Genomic DNA, 25291 nt, shown 5'->3' with positions numbered 1-25291 from the left:
ATAGAAGTACAATCAAGAAATGAAAGTAGGATTAAAAAATTAATTATGATTCAAACTGATAATTGTTTGGATGGGGTGGGTTGTGAAACAAATCTATAGGTGGGGGTATGGATATTGTGGGCATAATTGGTGTTTGTTACACCTACAGGGGGCCCTCAATTGATGGGATTTTCACTACAGTGTCACGGTCACAGTGTCACCATAGGGGGATTCCCAATTGGGGTCCAGGTGGTCTTTTAGGGACCCTTTACAATCCTGTAGGTCTCTTCTCCTTGAGCTTACAGTCTCCCTTAATGATAGTCAATCACTGAGGGAGACCGTAGGCTCCAGGAGAAGAGACCAACGGGATTGTAAAGGGGTCCCTAAAAGACCACCTGAACCCCAATTGGAAATCCCCCTACGGTGACAATGTAGTGAGAATTTCTCATCAACTGGGAACCCCCTGTAGGTGTACCAAACACCAATTATGCCCACAATATCCATACCCCCTCCACCTATAGATTTGTTTCGGAACCCACCGCCATCCAAACAATTATCAGTTTGAATCAGAATTTATTTTTTAATCCTACTTTCATTTCTTGATTGTACTGTACTTCTATGTACACATATTTTTTTCATGATTTATTGAGTAAATTGTACACTATAACGTGACAAATCTTCATCTCAGTCTTATTCTTCAACTTCTTACACTCATAACATTCAAACAAATGCATGCAGCGCTCATGCCCATCGACCAAACATTATCTATGAACCAAAAGAGTCTGGGAAACCCTTAAGGCAGAGCAGTGCCTGATATCCAACTGACTAACAGGGTGAGTGCAGTGTACCCACTTTGTATTGATCAATGGGTGCATTGGCCAGGACAAAGATTTCTCAGTGCAACTGGCCGGGGAGCGCAGTGACAGGCTGGAGGACTGGAGAGACGGATATGGGGAACAAAGTAGAAACGGTACATTAGGTACAGTTTTTATTTGCCGGTACAGACGGTTAAATAAACGGCAAATTATTTTTTATGTGTTCTGTGTGTTTGTGTGTGTTGTACTGTTTTTGTGTGTGTTGTAGTGTATGTGGTTGTGTGTGTTGTATTGTATTTATCTGTCCAATGCGTAAGTGTGTGAGGTGTGCTACGTATATACAGTATGTGTGTGTTGTGTCTTTGTGTATCTGTGCAATGTTTAAGTGTGTGTTTTGTGTGTGTCGTACTGTTTTTTGGGTGTGTGTGGTGAATGTGGGTGTGTGTTGTGCTGTTAGAGGTATGTTATGTGTGTGTGTTGTGTGTATCTGCCCTATGTGTAAGTGCGTAAGGTGTGCTATGTATAAATCTGTGTGTGTAGTGTGCTGTGTGTATCTGTGCAATGTTTAAGTGTGTGTTTTGTGTATTGTACTGTTTTTGGGTGTGTGTTGTAGTGTGTATGGATTTGTATTGTACTGCATGTGGTGTGTTGTGTGTGTGTGTATCTATCCAATGTGTAAGTGTGTGAGGTGCTCTACGTATAAACAGGGCCGTTTCTAGAGGCGGACAAGCCGTGCAGCAGCCCGGGGCGCCGCACGGCTTGTCCACCTCTAATAAACAGCCGGGGCGCCCGGCAGCAGCTCCCCCCAGCGCTGCCTCCCTTCCTCCCCCCTCTACGGCTCGCCTCTCAGCGCTCACCGTCGGCGCCGCTGATTGATTTCCATGGGGAGGGGAGGGAGCGCATCGTGCGTCTCTCCTTCCCCTCTCTCACTGTGTCACTGGGCTGTCAGCCAATCAGGAGACAGCCCGCGATGTATGGATGGCTGACAGCTCAGTGAAGGGGAAGGAGAGACATGCGGTGCGCTCCCCTCCCCTCCCCAAGGAAGATGAACAAGAGGCAGCACTGCAGCAGAGGCGATGGCAGCAGGGGGAGGCACGCACAGTGAGTTACTGTATATGCTGCTTCCGGCACTGTGGGGCATATTGGCACTGTGGGGCATATTGGCACTGTGGGGCATATTTGGCACTGTGGGGGCATATATCTGTGGCACTGTGGGGGGCATATTTGGCACTGTGGGGGCATATATCTGTGGCACTGTGGGGGCATATATCTGTGGCACTGTGGGGCATATTTGGCACTGTGGGGGCATATATCTGTGGCAAAGTGGGGGCATATATCTGTGGCACTGTGGGGGCATATTTGGCACTGTGGGGGCATATATCTGTGGCACTGTGGGGCATATTTGGCACTGTTGGGGCATAGCTGTCACTGGGGGCATATATGTGTGGCGCTGTGGGGGCATATGTGTGGCACTGTGTGGGAATAGCTGTCACTGTGGGGGCATATATGTGTGGCGCTGTGGGGGGCATATCCAGCACTGTGGGGGCATATATCTGTGGCACTGTGGGGCATATTTGGCACTGTTGGGGCATATCTGTCTCTGTGGGGGCATATATGTGTGGCGCTGTGGGGGCATATGTGTGGCCTTTGAGGGAATAGCTGTCACTGTGGGGGCATATGTGTGGCACTGTGGGGGCATATGTGTGGCACTGTGGGGGCATATCTGTGGGGACATATCTGTGGGGGCATATTTGGCACTGTGGGGGCATATGTGTGTCACTGTGGGGGCATATATGTGTGGCACTGTGGGGGCATATCTGGCACTGTGGGGGCATATTAGTAAATGGCATCAGTTGTGCGGCAGCAGCTCGTGGGGCATAATGTGTAATGGGCATTACGGTGTGGGGAGTATTGCGTAATTGCCATCCCAGTGTGGGGTGTAATGGGCATCACAGTGTGCAACAAAAATGTGTCATTTTTATCACGGTGTGCGGCGTAATATGTAATTGTCATCACAGTGTGTGACGTAATGTGTAATTGGCATCACGGTGTGCGGCGTCATGTGTAATTGGCATCATGGATAAATAGTGTATAATGATTTAAGTAGCCTGTCATTGTTTGGCCTTGATCTGTGAGGTGTACTAGGTAACTGTGTGGGCCTTTATGTTTTTTATGTCACTGTGTGGCCTTCAGCCCGCCAACTTAAGTGCAGGAGGACAATGACAACTCCTGCGGTAACCAATGTCTGGTCACGCAGGTCGCAAAAGTGTGATGTAAGGTAATTGTTTTCTGGCTAGGCCACGCCCTTATATTAAGCCACACCCCTTTTAAATTAAGCCACACCCCTATTTCGGCGTGCGCCTCCGGCGCGCTCAATTTCTTCTATACCATGTTATGTATTTGGGGGGGGGGCGCATTTTTTTTTTTCGCCCTGGGAGCTAAATTGTCTAGAAACGGCCCTGCGTATAAATGTGTGTGTTGTGTGCTATGTGTGCGTATGTGGTGTACTGTGTGTGTGTTTGTGCCTGTACAATGTGTATGTGTGTGTGTGTGTGTTGTGTGGTCTATGTATATCCTTAATTATTTCCTAATTGTTTAAAGCCTTCACCATAATGTTAGAATGTGTCATTCACTCAATGACAGCAATGAAATCAGGTGTGGAGTTGTTCCTTCGCAAACGGTTTCCCAGATCATCGATCTTTTCCCCAGAACATCAATGAAGGAAAATTACAACTTGGTGTTTTTTAAATTTCTAAGTGAAATTTCCCAAAAACGGCTTCGAGGTGCACACCACCGGGTCCAGAGGTATCTTGTTGCTGAATTTGGTGTCTCTGAGTGCCACGGTGTGTCCGCAATGCGTCGGACACGCACACAGACTCTTCAACTTATTATATAGATAAGGGATGTACGGTACCCTCTCTATATGCCTGTGGTGAAGGGTAGCCTGATCTTTGAGTACATGGTGGAAGAGATTTATTGAGACGGAGGAAGTTTCTTTTACCATTTAAAGAAAGGCGGGAGCCACCAAACTTTTTATTCAACATACAGAGCGCAGGAGATCTGGACACTATCGTGTGTGTCTTTGACACATCATCTTTGTTTGGGGATCCATCCAGTATAGGAAGAGGATTCAGACCTGATGGTTGATGACGCCCCCCCTCCCTAAATCCGACTGGATTATGATTTTCCACATATGATTGTTTGGCCAGTTTGATTGAGAGTCATTGGAATTTGCACGTGTGCCCTCAGCAAGGTCACATATGGTAAAACGAGTGTGGGAAATATCTGTCAGGCTCAGGTGAACCTTCAGACACAAACATTTGCAGAAGCATAAAACAGAGCAGTCAGCAGATAACAATCTCTCTCTGTTACCGGTAAAGCAAACCAAACAATGATATGGAATTCACCCAATCAATCAGTCAGGTTATGTCCCCATGTCATGCTAACTACACACCTTAATGAGGCTGATTCTCGGTTGGACTGATCTCTTTCTAAGGTCATAAATAGTTATGCAAAGCTGAGCATTTATGTATCACTGGCCGATATGAGACAGACAGATCTGATTTTCTGAGAATGGGGGTTTCAGGGCAGAGACAATGGGACAGCATTTATTTCTTTATTCCAATTTACAAGATTCAAAATAAATCAATGCAGAACACAGAAAAGGGCGATACCTAACATCAGCCAATAGTGCAAATGCCTTACACCGACAAATGGCACCAGACCTAAAACCAGCCAATGACGCCCAGACCTAACAGCAGCCATTGACGCACAGACCTAACAGCAGCCATTGACGCACAGACCTAACAGCAGCCATTGATGCACAGACCTAACAGCAGCCAATGGCACACAGACCTCACACCAGCCAATGACGCCCAGACCTAACACCAGCCATTGACGCACATACCTAACAGCAGCCAATGACGCGGAGACCTAACAGCAGCCAATGACGCAGAGACCTAACAGCAGCCAATGACGCACAGATCTAACAGCAGCCAATGATGCACAGATCTAACACCAGCCATTGACGCACAGACCTAACAGCAGCCAATGGCACACAGACCTCACACCAGCCAATGATGCACAGACCTCATACCAGCCATTGACGCACATACCTAACTGCAGCCAATGACGCAGAGACCTAACAGCAGCCAATGACGCACAGACCTAACAGCAGCCAATGACGCACAGACCTAACAGCAGCCAATGACGCACAGATCTAACACCAGCCAATGACACACAGACCTAACAGCAGCCAATGACACACAGACCTAACAGCAGCCATTGATGCACAGACCTAACACCAGCCATTGACGCACAGACCTAACAGCAGCCAATGACGCACAGACCTCACAGCAGCCAATGACGCACAGATCTAACACCAGCCAATGACACATAGACCTAACAGCAGCCAATGACGCACAGACCTAACAGCAGCCAATGACGCACAGATCTAACACCAGCCAATGACACATAGACCTAACAGCAGCCAATGATGCACAGACCTAACAGCAGCCAATAGAGTATTTGGCACAAGATATAGTATTAAAATTACTGATGGTACTTTTGCCCCTTATTTATTCACAAGGTTATGGACACCTTCTGGCACTCCGAGATCACGGTTCTGCAAAACACTAATGCTCGTATAGCTAAACACCTGTGGAAATGTACATTTCAGATGTGACGACATGTGGGTTATAGATCAACTACTGGTAACACGAAGTAGTGTGACTTTAAATCAGGCAAGTACTCTCCAATCGGTACTTGTGTAGTTTCACGGCGCCAGCACAAACTATGTTTAAAAAAGTAACAGAACTCCATGCCAACATGGATAGTTCATACCTCCACTATCCATGTTGGCACGGAGTTAATTTTAAATAGCGTGACGAGCGTAGTGAGCCACCGAGCCCGCAGCGTGGGCGAGCCCCGCAAGGGGACTCAGACGCACGGCGCCATGCTGGCGCCGTGAAACTACACAAGTACCCTCCAATGTTATGTGATACCCACTAGGGGGCGCTGAGGGAAGATACAGGGCAACTAATACAAATATGCTAAGAGATAGAGTTCTGCTACATAACTTACACCCGTATATTTATTCAACAATGTAAACTAAAAGGAGTTTAATTCCATAATGACCCCTCCTCACCATGACTACAGTGTATGTTTCTGCCAGAATAATTTGACATTTTAGGGGAAGCAGCACCATGGCAGACTCTGTGGGTGAAATTCACTAAGAAGGGAGTAATATTTCACCTGGGACATTGCTATGGGCAACCAATCAGAACCTACTTCTTGTTTATTTAGCACTATCTAGAATATAATAGATCGTATCTGATTGGTTGCCCATTGCAACATCAATAGGACTCCCATCTTAGTAAATTTACCCCATGTGCTTCTTCATTAAAGGGCATCCAGTAAGCTGGCCAAACAGTGCAAGATCACCAGGAATATCTTCCAATTGGCCCAATACCGCAGAGGGTGGGGTGCAGAAACAATCCCATTGTCCAATAATAACCAGCTTGGAAAGAGTGACCACTAGGTGGCGACATTGTATGTCTTACACACTGACCTTGACTAACCCCCGGCTGAATAACATCTCCACCACCTCTTTCAGGATGGGCAGGATCCCACTGTGATGAATCCCAATACCTCTCTTCAGCAGGTCCAGCATGTGTAACACCTGCAGGAGGAATATACCCACATTAATCACCCACAGCAGGTTTCGCTTACTGTGCCCCTCCTGTGGACAAACCTCAGCAGTGTCCCTGAGACAGGATGGAGGAGAAATCAGCTCTATAGAATACACCTAGGTATAAGACACTATGACCCACAGACCTGGGGAAGCTGGCGGTCGCCCCCCCGCAGGCGGCTCAGGCACTTGTTGTAGTAAGTCTGGACTTCGCTCCGTTCTGCCGCTGTGCACAAGTCTATGGTGGTCAGCGCAGATGCGTTCTGCTCACACCGGGAACGGGAGAAAGTGAAAATCACAACAGGGAGAGCATCCCGCTGCCGGAGAGAGTGAATCAGAGACAGCCACGTGCCCTTGTCCTGTGGAGACAGACAGGAGACTCATTTGTTACTGTGTTCTCATATCATCCCATTCTGTGCTCTGATATAGTCACCTGTGCTACCCTCAGCTCACTCCTCTCATTCTGCGCTCTGATACAGGTCACCTGTGCTACCCTCAGCTCACTCGTTCTCATTCTGTGCTCTGATACAGGTCACCTGTGTGACCCTCAGCTCACTCGTCTCATTCTGTGCTCTGATACAGGTCACCAGTGTGACCCTCAGCTCACTCGTCCCATTCTGTGCTCTGATACAGGCTACCTGTGGTACCCTCAGCTCACTCATCTTATTCTGTGCTCTGATACAGGTCACATGTGTGACCCTCAGCTCACTCGTCTCATTCTGCGCTCTGATACAGGTCACCTGTGACCCTCAGCTCGCTCCTCTCATTCTGTGCTCTGATACAGGTCACCAGTGTGACCCTCAGCTCGCTCATGTCATTCTGCGCTCTGATACAGGTCACCTGCGACCCTCAGCTCACTCCTCTCATTCTGTGCTCTGATACAGGTCACCTGTGTGACCGTCAGCTCATTAGTCTCATTCTGTGCTCTGATACAGGTCACCTGTGTGACCCTCAGCTCGCTCGTCTCATTCTGTGCTCTGATACAGGTCATCTGTGTGACCCTCAGCTCGTTCATCTCATTCTGGGCTCTGATACAGGTCACCTGTGTGACCCTCAGCTCACTTATCTCGTTCTGTGCTCTGATACAGGTTACCTGTGTGATCCTCAGCTCACCCATCTAATTCCGTGCTCTGATACAGGTCACCTGTGTGATCCTCTGCTCGCTGGTCTCATTCTGTGATTTGATACAGGTCACCTGTGTGACCCTCAGCTTACTCATCTCATTCTGGGCTCTGCTACAGGTCACCAGTGTGACCCTCAGCTCACTCGTCCCATTCTGTGCTCTGATACAGGCTACCTGTGGTACCCTCAGCTCACTCATCTTATTCTGTGCTCTGATACAGGTCACATGTGTGACCCTCAGCTCACTCGTCTCATTCTGCGCTCTGATACAGGTCACCTGTGACCCTCAGCTCGCTCCTCTCATTCTGTGCTCTGATACAGGTCACCAGTGTGACCCTCAGCTCGCTCATGTCATTCTGCGCTCTGATACAGGTCACCTGCGACCCTCAGCTCACTCCTCTCATTCTGTGCTCTGATACAGGTCACCTGTGTGACCGTCAGCTCATTAGTCTCATTCTGTGCTCTGATACAGGTCACCTGTGTGACCCTCAGCTCGCTCGTCTCATTCTGTGCTCTGATACAGGTCATCTGTGTGACCCTCAGCTCGTTCATCTCATTCTGGGCTCTGATACGGGTCACCTGTGTGACCCTCAGCTCACTTATCTCGTTCTGTGCTCTGATACAGGTTACCTGTGTGATCCTCAGCTCACCCATCTAATTCCGTGCTCTGATACAGGTCACCTGTGTGATCCTCTGCTCGCTGGTCTCATTCTGTGATTTGATACAGGTCACCTGTGTGACCCTCAGCTTACTCATCTCATTCTGGGCTCTGCTACAGGTCACCTGTATGACCCTCAGCTCACTCGTCTCACCCTGTGCTCTGATACAGGTCACCTGTGTGGCCCTCAGCTCACTCGTCTCATTCTGTGCCCTGATACAGGTCACCTGTGTGACCCTCAGCTCACTCGTCTCATTCTGTGTTCTGATACAGGTCACCTGTGTGACCCTCAGCTTTCTCATCTCATTCTGTGCTCTGATACAGGTCACCTGTGTGACCCTCAGCTCACTCATCCCATTCTGTGCTCTGATACAGGTCACCTGTGTGGGTCACACAGGTGGACCCACACAGGTGACCTGTATCAGAGCACAGAATGAGTCAATAACCCCTTAACACTCCTCATCTGTCACTCACATGCCCACTTCCACCTCCATGAGGGTGTTTCGCTCCAAATGTTTGTGAATACTTAGATGATCGCTCCTTCTTTGCTTCAACTGCGGCGTAGTATCTGAGGGTATGAACAGAAATGTCTGCTGAGAACTCTGGGAAGGGACCATTACACTAAGTAAGAGAACAGTCATACGCCTGTACCGCAGAGGACTCTGGAAAAGGGACCATCACAGTACATAAGAGAACAGTCATACGCCTGTACCGCAGAGGACTCTGGAAAAGGGACCATCACAGTACATAAGAGAACAGTCATACGCCTGTACCGCAGAGGACTCTGGAAAAGGGACCATTACAGTACATAAGAGAACAGTCATACCCCTGTACCGCAGAGGACTCTGGAAAAGGGACCATTACAGTACATAAGAGAACAGTCATACCCCTGTACCGCAGAGGACTCTGGGAAAGGGACCATTACAGTAAGTTAGAGAACAGTCATACGCCTGTAACGCAGAGGACTCTGGGAAAGGGACTATTAAAGTAAGTAAGAGAACAGTCATACGCCTGTACCGCAGAGGACTCTGGGAAAGGGACCATCACAGTACATAAGAGAACAGTCATACCCCTGTACTGCAGAGGATTCTGGGAAAGGGACCGTTACAGTAAGTAAGAGAACAGTCATACGCCTGTACCGCAGAGGACTCTGGGAAAGCAGATCCTATAGACACTATTCCCCAATGTCAGCAGAGAAATGTCATTGCCACTGCGGCTGACAGACCTGTGCCGGTCACACTGCATTCTGTGAGTAATCCCCAGCAGCTCCCCGCATGATGTGACGCAGCCATCTCACCCTTTAGTCTGGAAGGTCCCAGATGCGTCCTGCAGCAGAAAAAACTGATTCTGCGTTTTCTGACTGTTGCCTGTGTACAGGAAATGCTCCAACGGGACTGGCCGCCTGGTCGTGCTGATCACGTACAGTTTCCTCTTCTTAATTCTCCTGTAAGGATTGGATCACACAATGAGACTCAATCGAAGAAGTGTGGAGCCCCCAACTTGTAATATCCCTGTATCTTATCTCGTCCTGGCCCAGTGATCCTGAGCATGTACTTTTTTACAGGTGGTCTCTATGCTTCCGAGTGTGTGATACAGAGCGAGGAGCTGCATGCCCGAGGGGGGAGAGCCTGTACTGCATCTTATAAGAGAGTCCGAGGGGTGTTGTGGAGTCACGGACGGTGTAATGGTTAGCACTACTGCCCCACAGCACTGAGGTCATGGGTTCCGTTCCCACAGTTGCCATATCTGTGTGGAGTTTGTATATTCTCCCAGTGCTTATGTGGGTTTCCTCTGGGTACTCCGGTGTGTGTGTGTGTGTGTGTTGTACATGGGCAGACGCGATGGGCGAAGTGGTTCTTATCTGCTGTCACAACTCTATCAGGCAAATTTAAGCTTCTAAAAAAGAGGAGAGGGGATACCGTATCAGCCAATCAGATTCTATAATTTATCTACCGCCTCCTATAAAATTATAGACAGAATCTGATTGGTTGCTATGGGCAACATCACCTCTTTTTAGTTTTAGAAGCTTTAGTAAATTTGCACCTATGTTTCTATGATGCTACGATGTCTGTTACTAGGTATTGCCTGGGATGTGGTCGACAATAAAAAGGTTGACAGTCACTAGGTCAACGACTATTGGTCGACACTCAAAAGTTCGACATGAGTTTTTCATGATTAAATAAAATAATTCTAATAGAAGCAATGTGGTAGACTTATAGTGTCCATGTCGACATAGACACCAAAAACAACATGGAAAACTCACGTTGACCTTTTCCATGTGTCGACCTTTTGAACAAGTCGACCTTTTGACTGCCAATCAGTAACAGCGGTCGACCAAATGACTGTTGACCTTTTTACTGTCAAACAAACATTCCACACCCGTGTAAGTCAGGATTCCAACGGTCGTGATTCAGATGTTGGCGAAACGGCCAACAGGGGGTCGACATGCGGCCTTTCATCCAGCACCCGTACAACCACAGGCAATATGCCTGTGGTTGTACGGGTTCCGGACGATTCACCGATAGTTGGGATTCCAACGGCCGTTTCGCCGACATCTGAATCCCGACAGTTGGAATCCTGACTTACACGGGCTATTTTCCCTCGTGGTGGTCCACGACCCCTATAGATTGAGACTAGAATACGTGGCTAGGCTCTGAGCCTGCAGTGTGGAGAGTGCAGCAAGCCTGCAAGGGGTCTAAAATACGCTCGCCCCCCTTCTGGCTCCTGACAGTTGGGATTCCGATGTTGGAGAAACGACCGTTGGAGAGTTATACCATACCAGGTTGTATTTGGAGCAATTGCCTCGACTTCCCTGTACTGTAAAAAAGCCTGTTATTATATAGTTATACAGCCCGTAGGGCGATACTGCCGTTCTGTAGTATCGCCCAGGAAGTGAAAACTCTGCAGAACTAAAATAATACAGTTTTCTGTTACATGAAAAAGTTCTGTACCAGCAGAACTACAATGGCTAATGGACATTACTATAAATGACATGACCATCTACCACAGGGGCAATCAACATGCGGCCCTCCAGCTGCTGTGGAACTACAGATCCCAGCATGCACTAACACCATTTTTTTGAATGCCCTATTAGCAAAACTGTGACAGGGCATGCTGACATGTGTAGTTCCACAGCAGCTCAAAGGCCGCATGTCGACTTTACCTACAGACATATTTGCTCCAAAGCTCACCCGATCCAGTCTGCGAACTCCACGGTGTTGGGAACGGTGGCGCTCAGTAGAATGATGTTCACATGATCTGGTAGCATTATAAGAACCTCCTCCCATACAACGCCACGCTGTGGGTGGAGTCACAAGCGGTGTTAATAGAGAGGAACATAAATGAGAAGGGGTGAAAGCAGAGACACTTACCTCCACATCATTAATATAATGAACCTCATCAAAGATGACCCATTCGAGGTCTCGAATGACATCAGAACCATTATACAACATGGACCTGGATGGAGAAAGCGTAGCGGGTGATTTGGTGGGAAAGAGAGAACACGGTATGAAGTTCAAAAGTACAAGACCAGTGGGCCTGATTCACGTTTGTTGGCAAAGCAAAAAAAGTACACAACTGGGCAAAAACATGCTGCACTGCAGGTGGGGCAGATGTAACATGAGCAGAGAGAGTTAAGGGGTGTACATACTGGGAGATTTTGAATAATGGACAATTTTGACTAAAGGCCCGTACACACTGGGCAACTTTGAGCTGAAAATCGCTCAAAACAGCAGGTTTGAGCGGCTTCCAGCTCAAAGCCGCCCAGTGTATGGCCCAGCGATGAGCGGTGAGTGCTGCTGAGCCCTCCCGCATCATCGCCGGGAAAGCCGTTCATCTGCTGGTTATACCAGCAGATGAGCGGCTTTCAGGACGGCTTTGCATAGTGTTGCGCTATGCAAAGCAGTCCACCCCCCACCATCGGCGCCGGGCAGGGGGAAAGCCGCTCACTGTGTATGCACTGAGCTGCTTTCCCCGCACATCATCGCTGGGCATAGTCACCCAGTGTGTATGGACCTTAAGCAATTTTGAAATGATAGTCTATGATCTAGTCAAAATCTCCTGTTAAAAGTTCTCCGTGTGTACACCCCTTTAGATTTAGGTGGAGCGTGTTCAAACTAAAATATAAATTGCAGTGTAAGAAGAAACCAGCCAGTATTTACACTGCACAGAAACAAAATAAGTCACCCAAATCTAATTCTGCACGTTTCCTCTGCCCCACCTGCAGTGCAGCATGCTTTGCCAACAGAATCAGGCCCAGTGTTTGGAATATAAGGTTTTGTATCTAGAGGCACCTGCAGGTTACCAACACGGATGACTCAGGTGGATGTCTTTAATAAGGAGCGCAGTACAGTATACAGAGTGAGTAGAGCATTACATGCTACGGACACAGTACTAAATCCTGACGGTCGGAATCCCGGCGGTCGAAATACCGAAGACGGAATCTCGACCGCCGAAATCCCGACAAGGAGGGCCGTGGATCGCCCCCCCCTTGCGGGCTCGCTGCACTCGCCACGCAGTATTTTTGGACATGTTGTTCAATGTAATGAAATACATAAGCACAGCCTGGAATTTGTAAGCCCTTATGGATCAGATTCTGGTCTTCCAATTCAGAGATGATTGGCGCCAAAAACTTGCTCTCTTAAATACCCCTTTTACACCGCACCTCGGACCTGGGCAATTGCCAGGTTTGCTGACGTGTCGACTCGGGTCGAGGTGCAATATGAAAGCACCAGAATTTATAACCCGGGTCGACCAACCAGGCAATTCGACCTGGGTTATAGAAGGGTTAAACCCGGGTTGCCCTTTGTAAAATGAGCGACCCGGGTTTAATGTGAAAGCATGGACCTGGGTTGGAGCTGGGTAGGGCCTGGGATCGAGTTCCCGTGTCTGACCCGGCATAGCGATGTGAAAGGGGTATAACTCGCTGTGAGATAACGGTCACAGAATAAAAGATCATTCGGCTAATCTCAATCAAAGAGGACTTAATAATTAAAGGTGATCCAGATAACAGATCGACAGAGTCTAGATCAACACTAAAAGTAGGCATTTACAAAATGTCGACATGGCAAAAGTCGACGTGCGGTTTTCATGTTTTTTTTTCTTTTTTATGGGCTTTTTCATACTTTAACGTCGACACGGAATAGAGGCATAGAGGCACCCGGCCCGGACCATAGCTAGTGAAGTATAAAGTCATATGGCGGTATTCAATGCCTCTGACGGCGAGCTATACAGCAAGCAGTGCCGATAGCTCGCAGTCAGAGTATTTAACGAGCCCCTCACTTGCCGTTTCCACCTCGCATGCTCCCTGAGGGGACGTAGAAGCGGCATGTGCGGCAATCACAATGGCGAGGCTCGCTGCTATATACAGTGGCATCCCTGCATTTGCGGCAAGCCACCCTCTGACGGCCAGGATTTCCCCGGAACATAGAATAGGACAGCGACGATGGATTTTCCTTGCTAAAAAAGGCTATCCTCGCCGTACAACACATAAAAAAAAGGAAGCATAAAACACATACAATTATTTCTCACTCTGTTGTTGCGACGCGTTTCACAGATGACTTCTGCTTTCTCAGGAAGTGCCGGTTGGAAGCGGAGGTCATTTATGAAACACGACACAGTGAAAATCCGACTCTGTTACCATGGAAGCATTACTCCGCACTCCGTCCCAGTGTCAGGTGTCAACCCAAGTGCTGTTGTACTTCAGTGGTCAACCTAATGCAGGCGACCTATGACCCATACCCTTTAGTTACGTAAAAACACTACAGCTATCATAGCGTCTCCCACATATATACACACACACACACACACACACACACGTCATACTGTTCCTTTATTTGCTCTACATCCGCACACGTACCTTAGGATCTCTGTGGTCATGATGAGGCACGCCGCCCCGGTATATAGCTGGACATCGCCTGTAATTAGCCCAACATCTCCAAATGTGATTTTGAAATCTCGAAACTTCTGATTGGACAAAGCCTTGATCGGGGAAGTGTATATAGTCCTAGGGCAGAAGAGGTACAGACTCAGTGCGGTTACCAAGAACTGCAGATTTACTATCCGGAACGCAGAATGAGAGCTACATTAGTCAGTAATAGTGACAGCGTGGATATCCGAAGCCAGCCTGATACACAGAGCATCTAGCACCCACAGTAGCTGCAGACTCACCTGGTCATGTGCTTGAGAGATAACGCGATCGCGTACTCAGCGACCACAGTCTTCCCCGCAGACGTGTGTGCAGCGATAAAGACAGAGGAACCGCACTCTAGGCACTGAATGGCCTTCTTCTGAAAGGGGTCTAGTTCAAATGGATGCTGCAAACACAGTCAGTATATAGCACTGGAAGATCACATATATCAATTCTGCCAGCAACAATAAGTGTCAGAATGCCCCCCCCCCCCATATTAGAGAGGAACCAGTGAATGGATTACGTTGCTGGGGGCCAAGGGGCTACCACGGGGCAGTGTCAGGATGCACTTCATAGATGGATGGAAAGATATAGTGATGTACTGAATATAAATGTTATATACAGGTTGAACATTGATTATCCGGCACCTGATGGTCCGGAACCTCCTTTAATCGGGGCACATCAGGTGCCAGGGGGAAGTTAAATTCAGGCAGGTGTTAGATGTAGAAGAGGTTGTGGGAGGGATAAGGAGGACAGTGGGAGGGCTGAGGGGCAGTGGGAGGGTTCTGGGATGCAGGTGGGAAGGGGGGGGAGGAGTTGTGCTGCAGGGTTGGGGGGGCGGGGTTATCCATACAGGTGATACTACCGATAATCCAGCAAAATCCTTAATTCAGCCCAGTGCTGGAACCGCCTATAACGAATAATCAGTATTCATCCTGTATATAGCTGCCCCCAAGGAAGCCAACTATATATTGCACCCTCCCCACCTTAAAACCATTACCTGTAACAGAACCCCAAAAGTCTTGATTTGAAAAGGGGACGTGACCTCTCAGATATAGATATAGACTACCCAAGCCCCTTATGTTACACTGCGACTTCATTTTTCCTCTTTTATATTGTGTTCCGTCGTTCTTCACGTTCCTCCGGAAATTATTTAAAGATCTCAAGTGCAGAAAACTACGACGATTTTAGAAACCGGCACACATGTAACACCTATGTAATAGCCAAACATTTGGTTGGACACACAATCTATCCCCCACCTTAAAGGCCAGCTCGGGAATGCGCTTGTAGAAATCATCCACAGGGGAGTTACTGTCCAGGGGAACGGCCCATTGCTCCTGGGAGGTTTCCGGTGGGGGTGAGGCTGCAGGAGCAAGCGCAGGAGACGATGACGTCTGAGGGAGACAAAAAGAGAGTGGGACAGTTTGCATAAGCCCACTGGATGTCCTGCGGGTGCAGCAATGGTGTATAACCAAACAGCGATCCTGTATATGTTTGTCAAATATTCTAAGCAATCTATTGGGAATCGCTTCTGCTACAAGTTACATCTTCTTCCTTTGGCCACTTGGGGCACTGTTACGCAGAGTCTGCAGATTAGGAATCATACATCTACAGAGCTACCAAGCTGCATATACCATGTATATAGCGACAAGATAAAAGCCACTAGCTGCCAATGGCCTTTCCCTATATAACCGACCTCCACACCCAGCTCTTCTAGGCTGTTTGTCCGAGGGAGAACCTCAGACTTTGCCCCCTTGTCCTTGGTTTTTCCTTTCACGTCCTCCTCATCCTCACTGGAGTCTCCAAATGTGAAATCTTCCAGAGTCCCCAGCATGCTGGCAAGAGGCAGAATCCCGGGGGTCTTCAAGGCATCTGTCAGGAAGAGAGGGCATCCGATGCAATTGTTACTTGGTCCAAAATATACATTCGATTTATAGCGGATCCAGTCACCTACACACAATGGGGTTACTAGAGCAGGGGTTCTGTAACTCTGTCCTCAGGACCCCAGACAGTTCATGTTTCCCAGTATGACATCACACAGCCCCCACTGTCTTCATTGTCGGGGTATCACATCCCTCCCCCCATTGCACATTAGACCTGCGATGTTTGCAGATCTGCAGGGTTAGTTTAATTAGCCCCATAGTGCGTACACCCCAGACATCGTTAACAATAATCGGCTAATGTGTACCCAGCTTTACGGTTTGTACTTGTCATTATACTGAAGAACACAATCACTGATAAAACAATGCAGATAATACCCCTTTTCCCCTAGCCTAAATATCACGCAAAACCCGGGATTGTAGGCAGGTGGATACGCTACCAGTTGAAATGACCCGGGTTATGAGAGCGGCATTTTAACCCAGGTAGCGACCAGGGTCGAACACGGGTTCAACCTGGGTCACTGTGCGACCCGGTTCCCGTTCACTGCAATGTAAAAGCCAACCCCGGGAGATGCTTTCTTCTCCCAGCAGCGCCCCAGTGATCCAATTCCCTCTGGCATTATGGCGGATGGGGACTCAGATGGAAAAGGGTTCCCAAGCCGGGTCGCATCCGGGTACAAAATCCCGTGTGCAACCCGGTCGGTAGATGGAAAAGGGGCATTACTAAATTACAACTATGACGGAGAATGCGTAGAATTGCTCCCAGAATGCAAAGTTCGATGACTACCTGGCTGCTGGAAATTCATTCCGTGTTTCCATCCGGGAGGAACAGTTAAAAGATCTATTTAGGGTAAAGAGAAAAATGATTAGCATGACTTCTCATGGCCACCGTTATTATCATCTATTATTTATATGGCGGCATGAATCACCCAGCACTGATATTGGAGCTTTCCCTAGCACGCACTCAATACTAGCCACCGTGCCACTTAGAGCACATGCATGTCCAGTCCACTGATGTTTTAATAATGGTTTTCCCAGTGTTTTTAACACCATCAAAGGGCATTTAAAATAAGTGTAATGCAAGAAACAGTCTTTTCTAGTGTTCCATATGAACTACGATGATGCAGAACACCTTTCGAAAAGGTGTAAAAACATAACACAGAATAATACATAAAATGTTATAGGTGTGAGTGTAAGAATAATACACCTGTCTGTTATAGGTGTGAGTGTAAGAATAATACACCCGTCTGTGCTATAGGTGCGAGTGTAGGAATAATACACCCGTCTGTGCTATAGGCGCGAGTGTAGGAATAATACACCCGTCTGTGCTATAGGCGCGAGTGTAGGAATAATACACCCGTCTGTGCTATAGGCGCGAGTGTAGGAATAATACACCCGTCTGTGCTATAGGCGCGAGTGTAAGAATAATACACCTGTCTGTGTTATAGGCGCGAGTGTAAGAATAATACACCCGTCTGTGTTATAGGCGCGAGTGTAAGAATAATACACCCGTCTGTGTTATAGGTGTGAGTGTAAGAATAATACACCCGTCTGTGTTATAGGTGTGAGTGTAAGAATAATACACCTGCCTGTGTTATAGGTGTGAGTGTAAGAATAATACACCTGTCTGTGTTATAGGTGTGAGTGTAAGAATAATACACCTGTCTGTGTTATAGGTGTGAGTGTAAGAATAATACACCCGTCTGTGTTATAGGTGTGAGTGTAAGAATAATACACCTGTCTGTGTTATAGGTGTGAGTGTAAGAATAATACACCTGTCTGTGTTATAGGTGTGAGTGTAAGAATAATACACCTCCCTGTGTTATAGGTGTGAGTGTAAGAATAATACACCTCCCTGTGTTATAGGTGTGAGTGTAAGAATAATACACCTCCCTGTGTTATAGGTGTGAGTGTAAGAATAATACACCTCCCTATGTTATAGGTGTGAGTGTATAAACAGGAATTCCATTTCCTCAATCCGAGAGCAGGTATCACGGAGACAATATTCTGGGTTTGAACAGGTCTTATGCTGGGTACACACCAGGACAACAAGGGTCCGATCACATCAATCTAGATCCAATTCCGACCGATTGGATGTAGATTGTGTGGCGATTGGGCCCTTTTTTGATCCGATTCCGATCGGATGCGTGGCCCCGCGGGTTGGTTGGTCGATAATCAGATCCTACCTGCAGCAGGTAGGATCTGGACACGACCATACACCCGGGTGTGGGTCGTGCGCTCCGCGTCATCGTGAGCGGGTCATCCTGGTGTGTACCCCGCTTTAGATTAACATGATAAAAGAATCATCAAATCTGTTCAAATCAGTTTCTGAATTTTATGAAACATGCCACCTAATATTAAACCGAATCTGAAGAGCCATTTTCTTCATTAAATAAATGTAAAAGCACTTTGGGTGGTATTCAATTGTTTTTCACCAGCATTTCAGCTTGCTATCCCTGGGGGTGGTGAGCTGAAATGCGCGAATGCGTGGCTAAACCTGACCATAATGAGCGCGATATGTGCAACAAAATTGATCAATTGAATATCACTCGACGATCTCCTGTCACACGCGATGAAACAATTGAATACCACCCTTTAAGTCCTATTGGTATTAGAAATCCTTAACTGCTGTTTCCATTCAGTCTGCTGGTTTACGAAGATTATAAGAAAATTTGATTTGGATTTTTGAATTGTAATTCAAACAGTTCCAAGTAACGATTGATCCAACTTCTGACCCAAATCCTCAATGTGTGTTATACATTTCTGCGGTACAGAAATACCTAATATTCCAAGATGAATCTGAGGGGTACATGTACGGCATTCTGATGATCAACAGTTCTGGCATGGGTCATAGGGTCAAAACGACGAAGGTCGACCATTAAAGGTCGACAGGGCTAAGGTGGAAACATTAAAAAAAAATAGGTCGACATGTCAAAGGTCGACACAAGCATTAGGTCAACAATGGGAATGTCGACATGAGTTTTTCACAATTTTTTGTCCCGCATTTCGACATAAGTGAACATGGACACCATATCATTGTACCGCATCCCCTTGCTTCGTCCTGTCAACCTTTAATGACCTTCAGTGCTGACCTAGTGATCGTACACCCTGACAAATTGGCAGCTTCTTCTGTGTGCAGTTTATATGTGCATTTTACATAGGTCAGGTATGGTACCTGTGCTGAAGTCCAAGGCTTCATCTTTCTCATCCATGGCAATTATCTGCTCGAGTGTGGGTTCATCCATTCCACCTGTGAACAAATACCAGATGTTGGCACAAAGGTGATGACTTCTCTGTTAGATAAAAGCATGCTTTGTATAGGCTGTGTATACGTCTTACCAGGCCAAAAAGGGAAGTTGGCGGTACTACCCCGGACAGACTGTGATGGAGGCCCTGGAGGGCGCCGGAGGGAGAGCGAGTTCTGAGCAGAGAGGCTAGCGTGGTTTACAGAGATCTGATGAGAAGAAACCATGGACGATACAATACCGAGTTATCAATATCTGCCGCACAGCGCCATTTATCTCCTATCACCTTGTTTCCCAAACTGGGTGCTGTAGCACCATGAGTCAGAGGCATGGGGGACCACACCCGGGTGTAACTCTTGGAAGGGATGACACTAAAATAGTGGCTCCTCCATGGCAATAGGAGCCAAGTGCTGCACTGTTACATTATCTGCAGCACAAGGCTCCTGTCACTGCTGTGGTCTCTATGGACAACCCAGAGGCCTGATTCAGACTTGCTCACTAGGATGTGTATATTCGCTGCCTAGCGAGCAGGTAAACACCGCCCTGGAGAGCAAATCCCCGCACTAGCATGTGAGCGGATGTGTACGCTTACACATCCGAACGCATGTAGATGCGCAGAGGAGAAATCAATCAATGGCCGCGCACCATCGAATGATTTTTCCAGCCTTCGGTCTGCCCCCGCATCGGGGGCAGATGATGTCATCACGTGACATCAGCCGCTTGATCGGGGATGCATCGGCACGTCTGCATTCGTAGGGTACACCTTGAGTTTATATAGGGGCGCCCACCATCAGTGACTGAAGGCCCCGTCTTCACGGTTCTTTATGCTGAGCTGCGTATGATCAATTGTTTTTTATTCTGAATAAATAGGCAGTTCACCAATTTTTGGTGTTGCCTATATATAATACGACCTCAGATGAGACCCAAGATGCTAGTCGGACATGACAGAGTTCTACCTCGCCTATGCCGCGCAGTTCTCCAGTGGCCGAGTTCCGCTCCATATTAAGCTCAGTCTGCGGGGCGCTGATGTCCATATGGTACAGAGAAGCCACATCCTTGACCCGCGGCCAGGACCTGAGGTAAAAACACGGAGGTTGAGTGTTCTGCCTTGGGTCACCTCTACTGGTCATAGAACACCTTGCTCTCCAGCTTTTTCATTACCTCGGACATCTATCAAAGTCATGGATAGAAAGCCATTCGGGGTCAGCAAGATATTTCTGGATCACGTCAACGGACAGATCCACGTCATATGGTGGCAAGCCATTAGGTATCTAGGACAGCAGGAAGGGAGGCAAGGGATCAGCATAGTTTAAATAAAGGAATACAAGAAAAAACAAAAGTATCAATTCTGTAGCGAACGTACCGTGGATAGTGGTAAAATAGAACCGTTAGTGTTGGGAGGGTTAGTGATCAGTTCTAATCTCCCGGCAATGCCAACTTCTAGGATCGAGAGCGGGAGATCCAATGGGTCTACGGCCGAGAGATCTTTTGATGTTTGATGGGGGAAAAAAACCTTTATAAGCCATGAAGGTACTACACAGAGTGTGATTCAGAGTCACATGCTATGCTAACATCCTGATCATGTTCGTACACAGTCGCAAAAGCAGTTTCAGTAGCTCGGGCGAAGAAGTGTAGGCGCAAATGTTTTCAAACATAAAAAACAATCTGCATTTAAAGGTGTTCCTGTAATAAATATCTCATTTGAATTAAGTGGCCTGTAATGCTCCAGACCCAACTACAGGTCCCACAAAGTCAGCTGCTCTGGACACTGCTGAATATGGATCATTATAGCGAAGATAACAACTATTTGTAAAGAATAAAAAACAACTGCAAAGTCCAACAATTTAAAGACAATTTTAAAGCAGCAAAATCCAATTGACTGAGTCAGAAAATGTAGATTTGCCAGGTCATGTGGGCATGTACCACGTATTAAACCATAAGACTGATCAGCCGCACCACGGCTATTATTCTAATTGAATTGCTCCCCTGCCTGTTCGCACAAGGGAGCGATTTTTATAGACTGCATATGAATTGCTTATTCGCTGGCCACTTGCACACAGCAGTGCGGGCGGGGGTCGTGGGGTGGCAGACCATGGTCGCGCCCCCATTGTTTCATGGGCGTTCCCTCTTCCCGTACAGAGCGCTGCAGATCTAAGGCCAGCAGAGACTGTGAGCACTGGTGAAATCATTCGATGGTCGGTAACCATCAAATGATTGCGTGCAGGGAGATTCGCAGTGCATGTGGCTGGCGTGCGGCGCTTAGATGACCCGAATTTCGCAGCTTTGTGAGTCAATCAGAATGAGGGCCCATATGCGCTGGTCATAAATCCAGGTACAATTGGCCAAGTCAAATACCATTATATAATGATTAGTGTAAACTGGGACTGACAAAATTGGCAGGGCACCCCTCTCCCAGAGAGCATAGGTATATGGGGAGAGGGGGAGGGGCAGAGGAGCTACAGCGGCGGTGGGAATCAATTAGTGCATAACCATGTGTAAATGCCTACCCAACCACTGCACAGCCTACACACAGCCAGCCTGACTCCCAGGACGCACATGCAGACGGGACAGCTGCACAGGTTTCTCTCACATTGCCATCCCGCAGCAGAGCTTCTTTGATTTGCTGCCACACTGCTGCTTCAGCACCGCTCCCGGCTAGAGGCCAACACCAGGAAGTATCTACTAGCCAGAACAGCTGACAGCTTCCGGATTGCGTTCCGCGAGGGAAGGCTAAGCACAGAAGCTCTGCTATGGGACGGCAATGTCCTGCCCAGCTGTCTCGTCTGCATGTGAGTCCTGTGATTCTGTCTGGCTGGCTGTTTCCAAGGCTGCCCACTGACAATGCACACCGATGTCCCAGCATGCCCTGCCACAGATTTTATATAATGGATTGCTAAAACTGTGGTAGGGCATGCTGGGACATGTAGTTCCACAACAGCTGGAGGGCCATGAGTTTGACACCACTGCTGTAGACCTACAATTAGTGTACCAGTTCGCTCGCCATGCTTCAAGCCATGTCGACATATTCATGTGTTGCCCAGTGCCATGTGAACCTCCTATAGATGAAGTAATATAGAACATATACGGGGACACAGACATGCATGCCGTGTATTAGAGACGTCATTACCTAGTTTATTCATCGCAGAGGCTTTGATGTCACAGGGTACCGAGAAGAGGCTTCATTAGACGCTGCTGTGAGGGGAAAAAAAACAACAACACAAGCTTTATTTATAAGTCGCACACAACAATACGCGCAGATAAACGTGAAGGTCTAGGGTGAACGATGTGATCTGAAATAAATTAGGGATGGCCATCGACCATCGATGTTTCTAAATCATTGATGGTTTATGGCGATGCAGAATAGTTTTGCCATCGATGGGGGAGAATCAGATGGTTTCCCTCCATCGATGCCAAGCATAAACAAATAGGGTACTTATGTAATCGGGCGCCCAATTAACATACGTACGCTTGCGCAAGGAAATCGCATGTCCCGTTTTAGTGCGATGCGATCCATGCAATGTGATCTCAGTAGTTTATATGGATAGAGAACTTATAGACGTTTGTCAGTTACCGTAACTATGCTTTCTGAATAAGCTTAAGCTATGGAAATAGCGTAGCCAGTCAGAACCTGGGTAAGTGCTCCCGGGCACTCACTCTGAGGTGATTAGCTGACAGTGATGCATACCTCCCAACTGTCACGATTCCGTCGGGACAGTCCCGATTTTCGGGTCCTGTCCCGACGTCCCACCCGCGGCAGGCATTGTCCCGCTGCGGGGGGTGGCAGTTGGGAGACCCCCCAATGTAGTAGAATAGACGCTGTGCGCATGCGCACAGCGTCTATTCTCGTATGAAAATGAGGTCGCGGCTAATTAGCATAAGCCGCGCCCTCATTTGCATACGCCACGCCCCCTTTTCGAGCGCTCGCGCGGCTTCGAGGTATGGTGATGGTGGAGGTATGGTGGAGGTATGGTGATGGATGCTGCACAGAATTCTCAGAGTGTGACAGAAGTGACCGGCGTAGCAGGTGAACAACTGACCATGTTCACCTTGCCTACATCTGAGGAGGAGGCTGTGGTGTTTTGGCAGCAACACCACTTGCTGCCCGTTACGCAGAATTGCGTGACCGGCCATCCAATGAGGCTGTCTTTGAAGGAAGGGACATGGTGCTGCCACATAAAATCATGTAGGAAGAAGGTCAGTGTTCGAGCGGCCCACTGGTTCCCGGTTACCCTTCCTGACCCTGGTCCGTTTCGTCTACTCATGGGCACAGGAGATGACCAGTGTACTGTCCTGCGAGAGGGAGCTGCACATGTCGATAAAAACAACTGTGCAGTACAACAGTCTTCTGAGGGAGGCGTGTGCCATGGATCTGCTTTCCCAGCCGCAGAGGCAAATTGGAGGCCCTGGCATGGTGGTGGAGGTTGACGAGAGCCTCGAGGGGACGCGGATTACTTTACATGTTTTCCGCGTCCGCTCGCCATGCTTCGGGCTCGGTGGCTCGTTGCGCTCGCTACACTGTATAAAATCAACTCCACCCCGACGTGGATAGTGGGGGTATGAAAAGGTTGGGAGGACTTGTTCCACCACCCCTCGCGGGGCTCGCCATGCTTTGGGGTGGCATGGATAGTGGGGGCTCGCAACGCTTTGGGGTGGCGTGGGTAGTGGGTGGCTAAACATTGTAGTACAGTTAATGCCATCGAACCCTAAAAAATCACATGCAATCGCATGCGATTTTGCATGAGGTACAATGGCATGCGACAACAAAAGAGCAGTGAATAAATTACTTAGTAAGATCGCATCGCACGCATCGTATGGCACTAAAACGGGTCATGCAATGCGATGCGATCTCCTTACGCAGAATAGCCCACTAAGCAAAGTGCTTAGTGGGCGCCCGGGTACTACATAAGTACCACAACTAGTTTATAGGGACACGGAGCATTCTTTTCCAAACAAAGAAAAGGGATGGCCATCGATAGAGAAAACATCGATGGTCATCCGTTGCATCGTATGCAACTATTGATGGCCAGTTGCCCTATTGCCATCGCAACGACGGCCATCACTAATAAAAACACTATTATCTCGAAGCTTGGCATTAGTTACTGTGTAATTCACATCACTATAGCACCCGATCGTCAGGGGAGAACCAGGGTGCTAGACCCAAAACCCAGGCACTGAGGGGCACTGACTAACTAATGTATCCCTATGTCCCGCAGCAGAACACACTGCTCCAGTCCCAGATCCCAGTGAACAGGAAGCTATGCTGTATAGGAACTTACCGGCGCTGTCTTGTTAATTGCCCATTATATGCATACAATATATATTTAAATTAAAAAATGCAATACATAATAATGCAATGAGTATTGTGTGCAATATGTAACTCTCTGCTAGTGCTACATATGTTGAATACACAGACTATAGGGGCTACATTGGCAGTTCACTCAATTCAAGCAGACAGTCTGAATATACTCCTACAGTAAGTTTTCTATACGTACCTTTCAATTAGAAAGCAGTACTAACAGCATTCTGCCGGTGTGTCATGGCACAGGGGAATCAAATATGGCCGACAGACAGGGGCCGTGACGTCAGTGTGTGGCGGAAGTACTGCAGTCTTTAACCTGTTCTAATGACAAGGAGACATTTAAGATGAGCCAGATACTTGCATGGCAATACAATTTGGTCTTCAACAAAATGGCCGCCTTTTCAAGCCCTCTCCTCTAGTAACGAGAAGCAAATCTCAGGGAAGTCACCTGATCCTGCCTCTGACTGCATCATCATCGTGCGTATACTACTCAGTCACTACAGAGAGTTGCAGGCAGTGTAGATGATGTCATAATATTTATCAAGAATAACTTGCATATGGTTTCCAGATACAGGGAGGATGCACTGCTTACATTGCCTTTCTTATCTCTGCTTTGTTATGGAGTGTGGGGGATGCCTGCAATATATTTATAGAGCTTCTGCCAGTCTGAGCTATCTCCAGTAATGGTATACTGCA

General features: G+C 47.8%; 1 protein-coding gene across 1 annotated transcript in view; it reads right to left on the bottom strand.

Annotated features, from left to right (window-relative positions):
* The window catches only part of SKIC2 (SKI2 subunit of superkiller complex), a 39013-nt gene extending 14099 nt beyond the window's left edge, over positions 1–24914 (bottom strand). The window contains exons 1-18 of the mRNA XM_083160107.1: positions 24789–24914; positions 22424–22488; positions 20660–20781; positions 20458–20567; positions 20253–20370; positions 19391–19505; positions 19227–19301; positions 16839–16892; positions 15868–16043; positions 15431–15565; positions 14432–14577; positions 14121–14267; positions 11635–11719; positions 11455–11561; positions 9561–9707; positions 8738–8831; positions 6630–6842; positions 6364–6474 (exon numbers count right to left, since the gene is read on the bottom strand). Coding sequence (XP_083016233.1) covers positions 6364–6474; positions 6630–6842; positions 8738–8831; positions 9561–9707; positions 11455–11561; positions 11635–11719; positions 14121–14267; positions 14432–14577; positions 15431–15565; positions 15868–16043; positions 16839–16892; positions 19227–19301; positions 19391–19505; positions 20253–20370; positions 20458–20567; positions 20660–20781; positions 22424–22436 — 1968 coding nt within the window. The 5' untranslated portion in view covers positions 22437–22488; positions 24789–24914. The remainder of the gene's footprint in view (positions 1–6363; positions 6475–6629; positions 6843–8737; positions 8832–9560; positions 9708–11454; positions 11562–11634; positions 11720–14120; positions 14268–14431; positions 14578–15430; positions 15566–15867; positions 16044–16838; positions 16893–19226; positions 19302–19390; positions 19506–20252; positions 20371–20457; positions 20568–20659; positions 20782–22423; positions 22489–24788) is intronic.
* Positions 24915–25291: the final 377 nt, after the last annotated feature.

This window comes from Crinia signifera, chromosome 9 (genome assembly GCF_055691185.1).
Source record: "Crinia signifera chromosome 9, ASM5569118v1, whole genome shotgun sequence".
NCBI lineage: Eukaryota > Metazoa > Chordata > Amphibia > Anura > Myobatrachidae > Crinia > Crinia signifera.
This window is presented reverse-complemented; position numbering and strand designations above follow the sequence as displayed.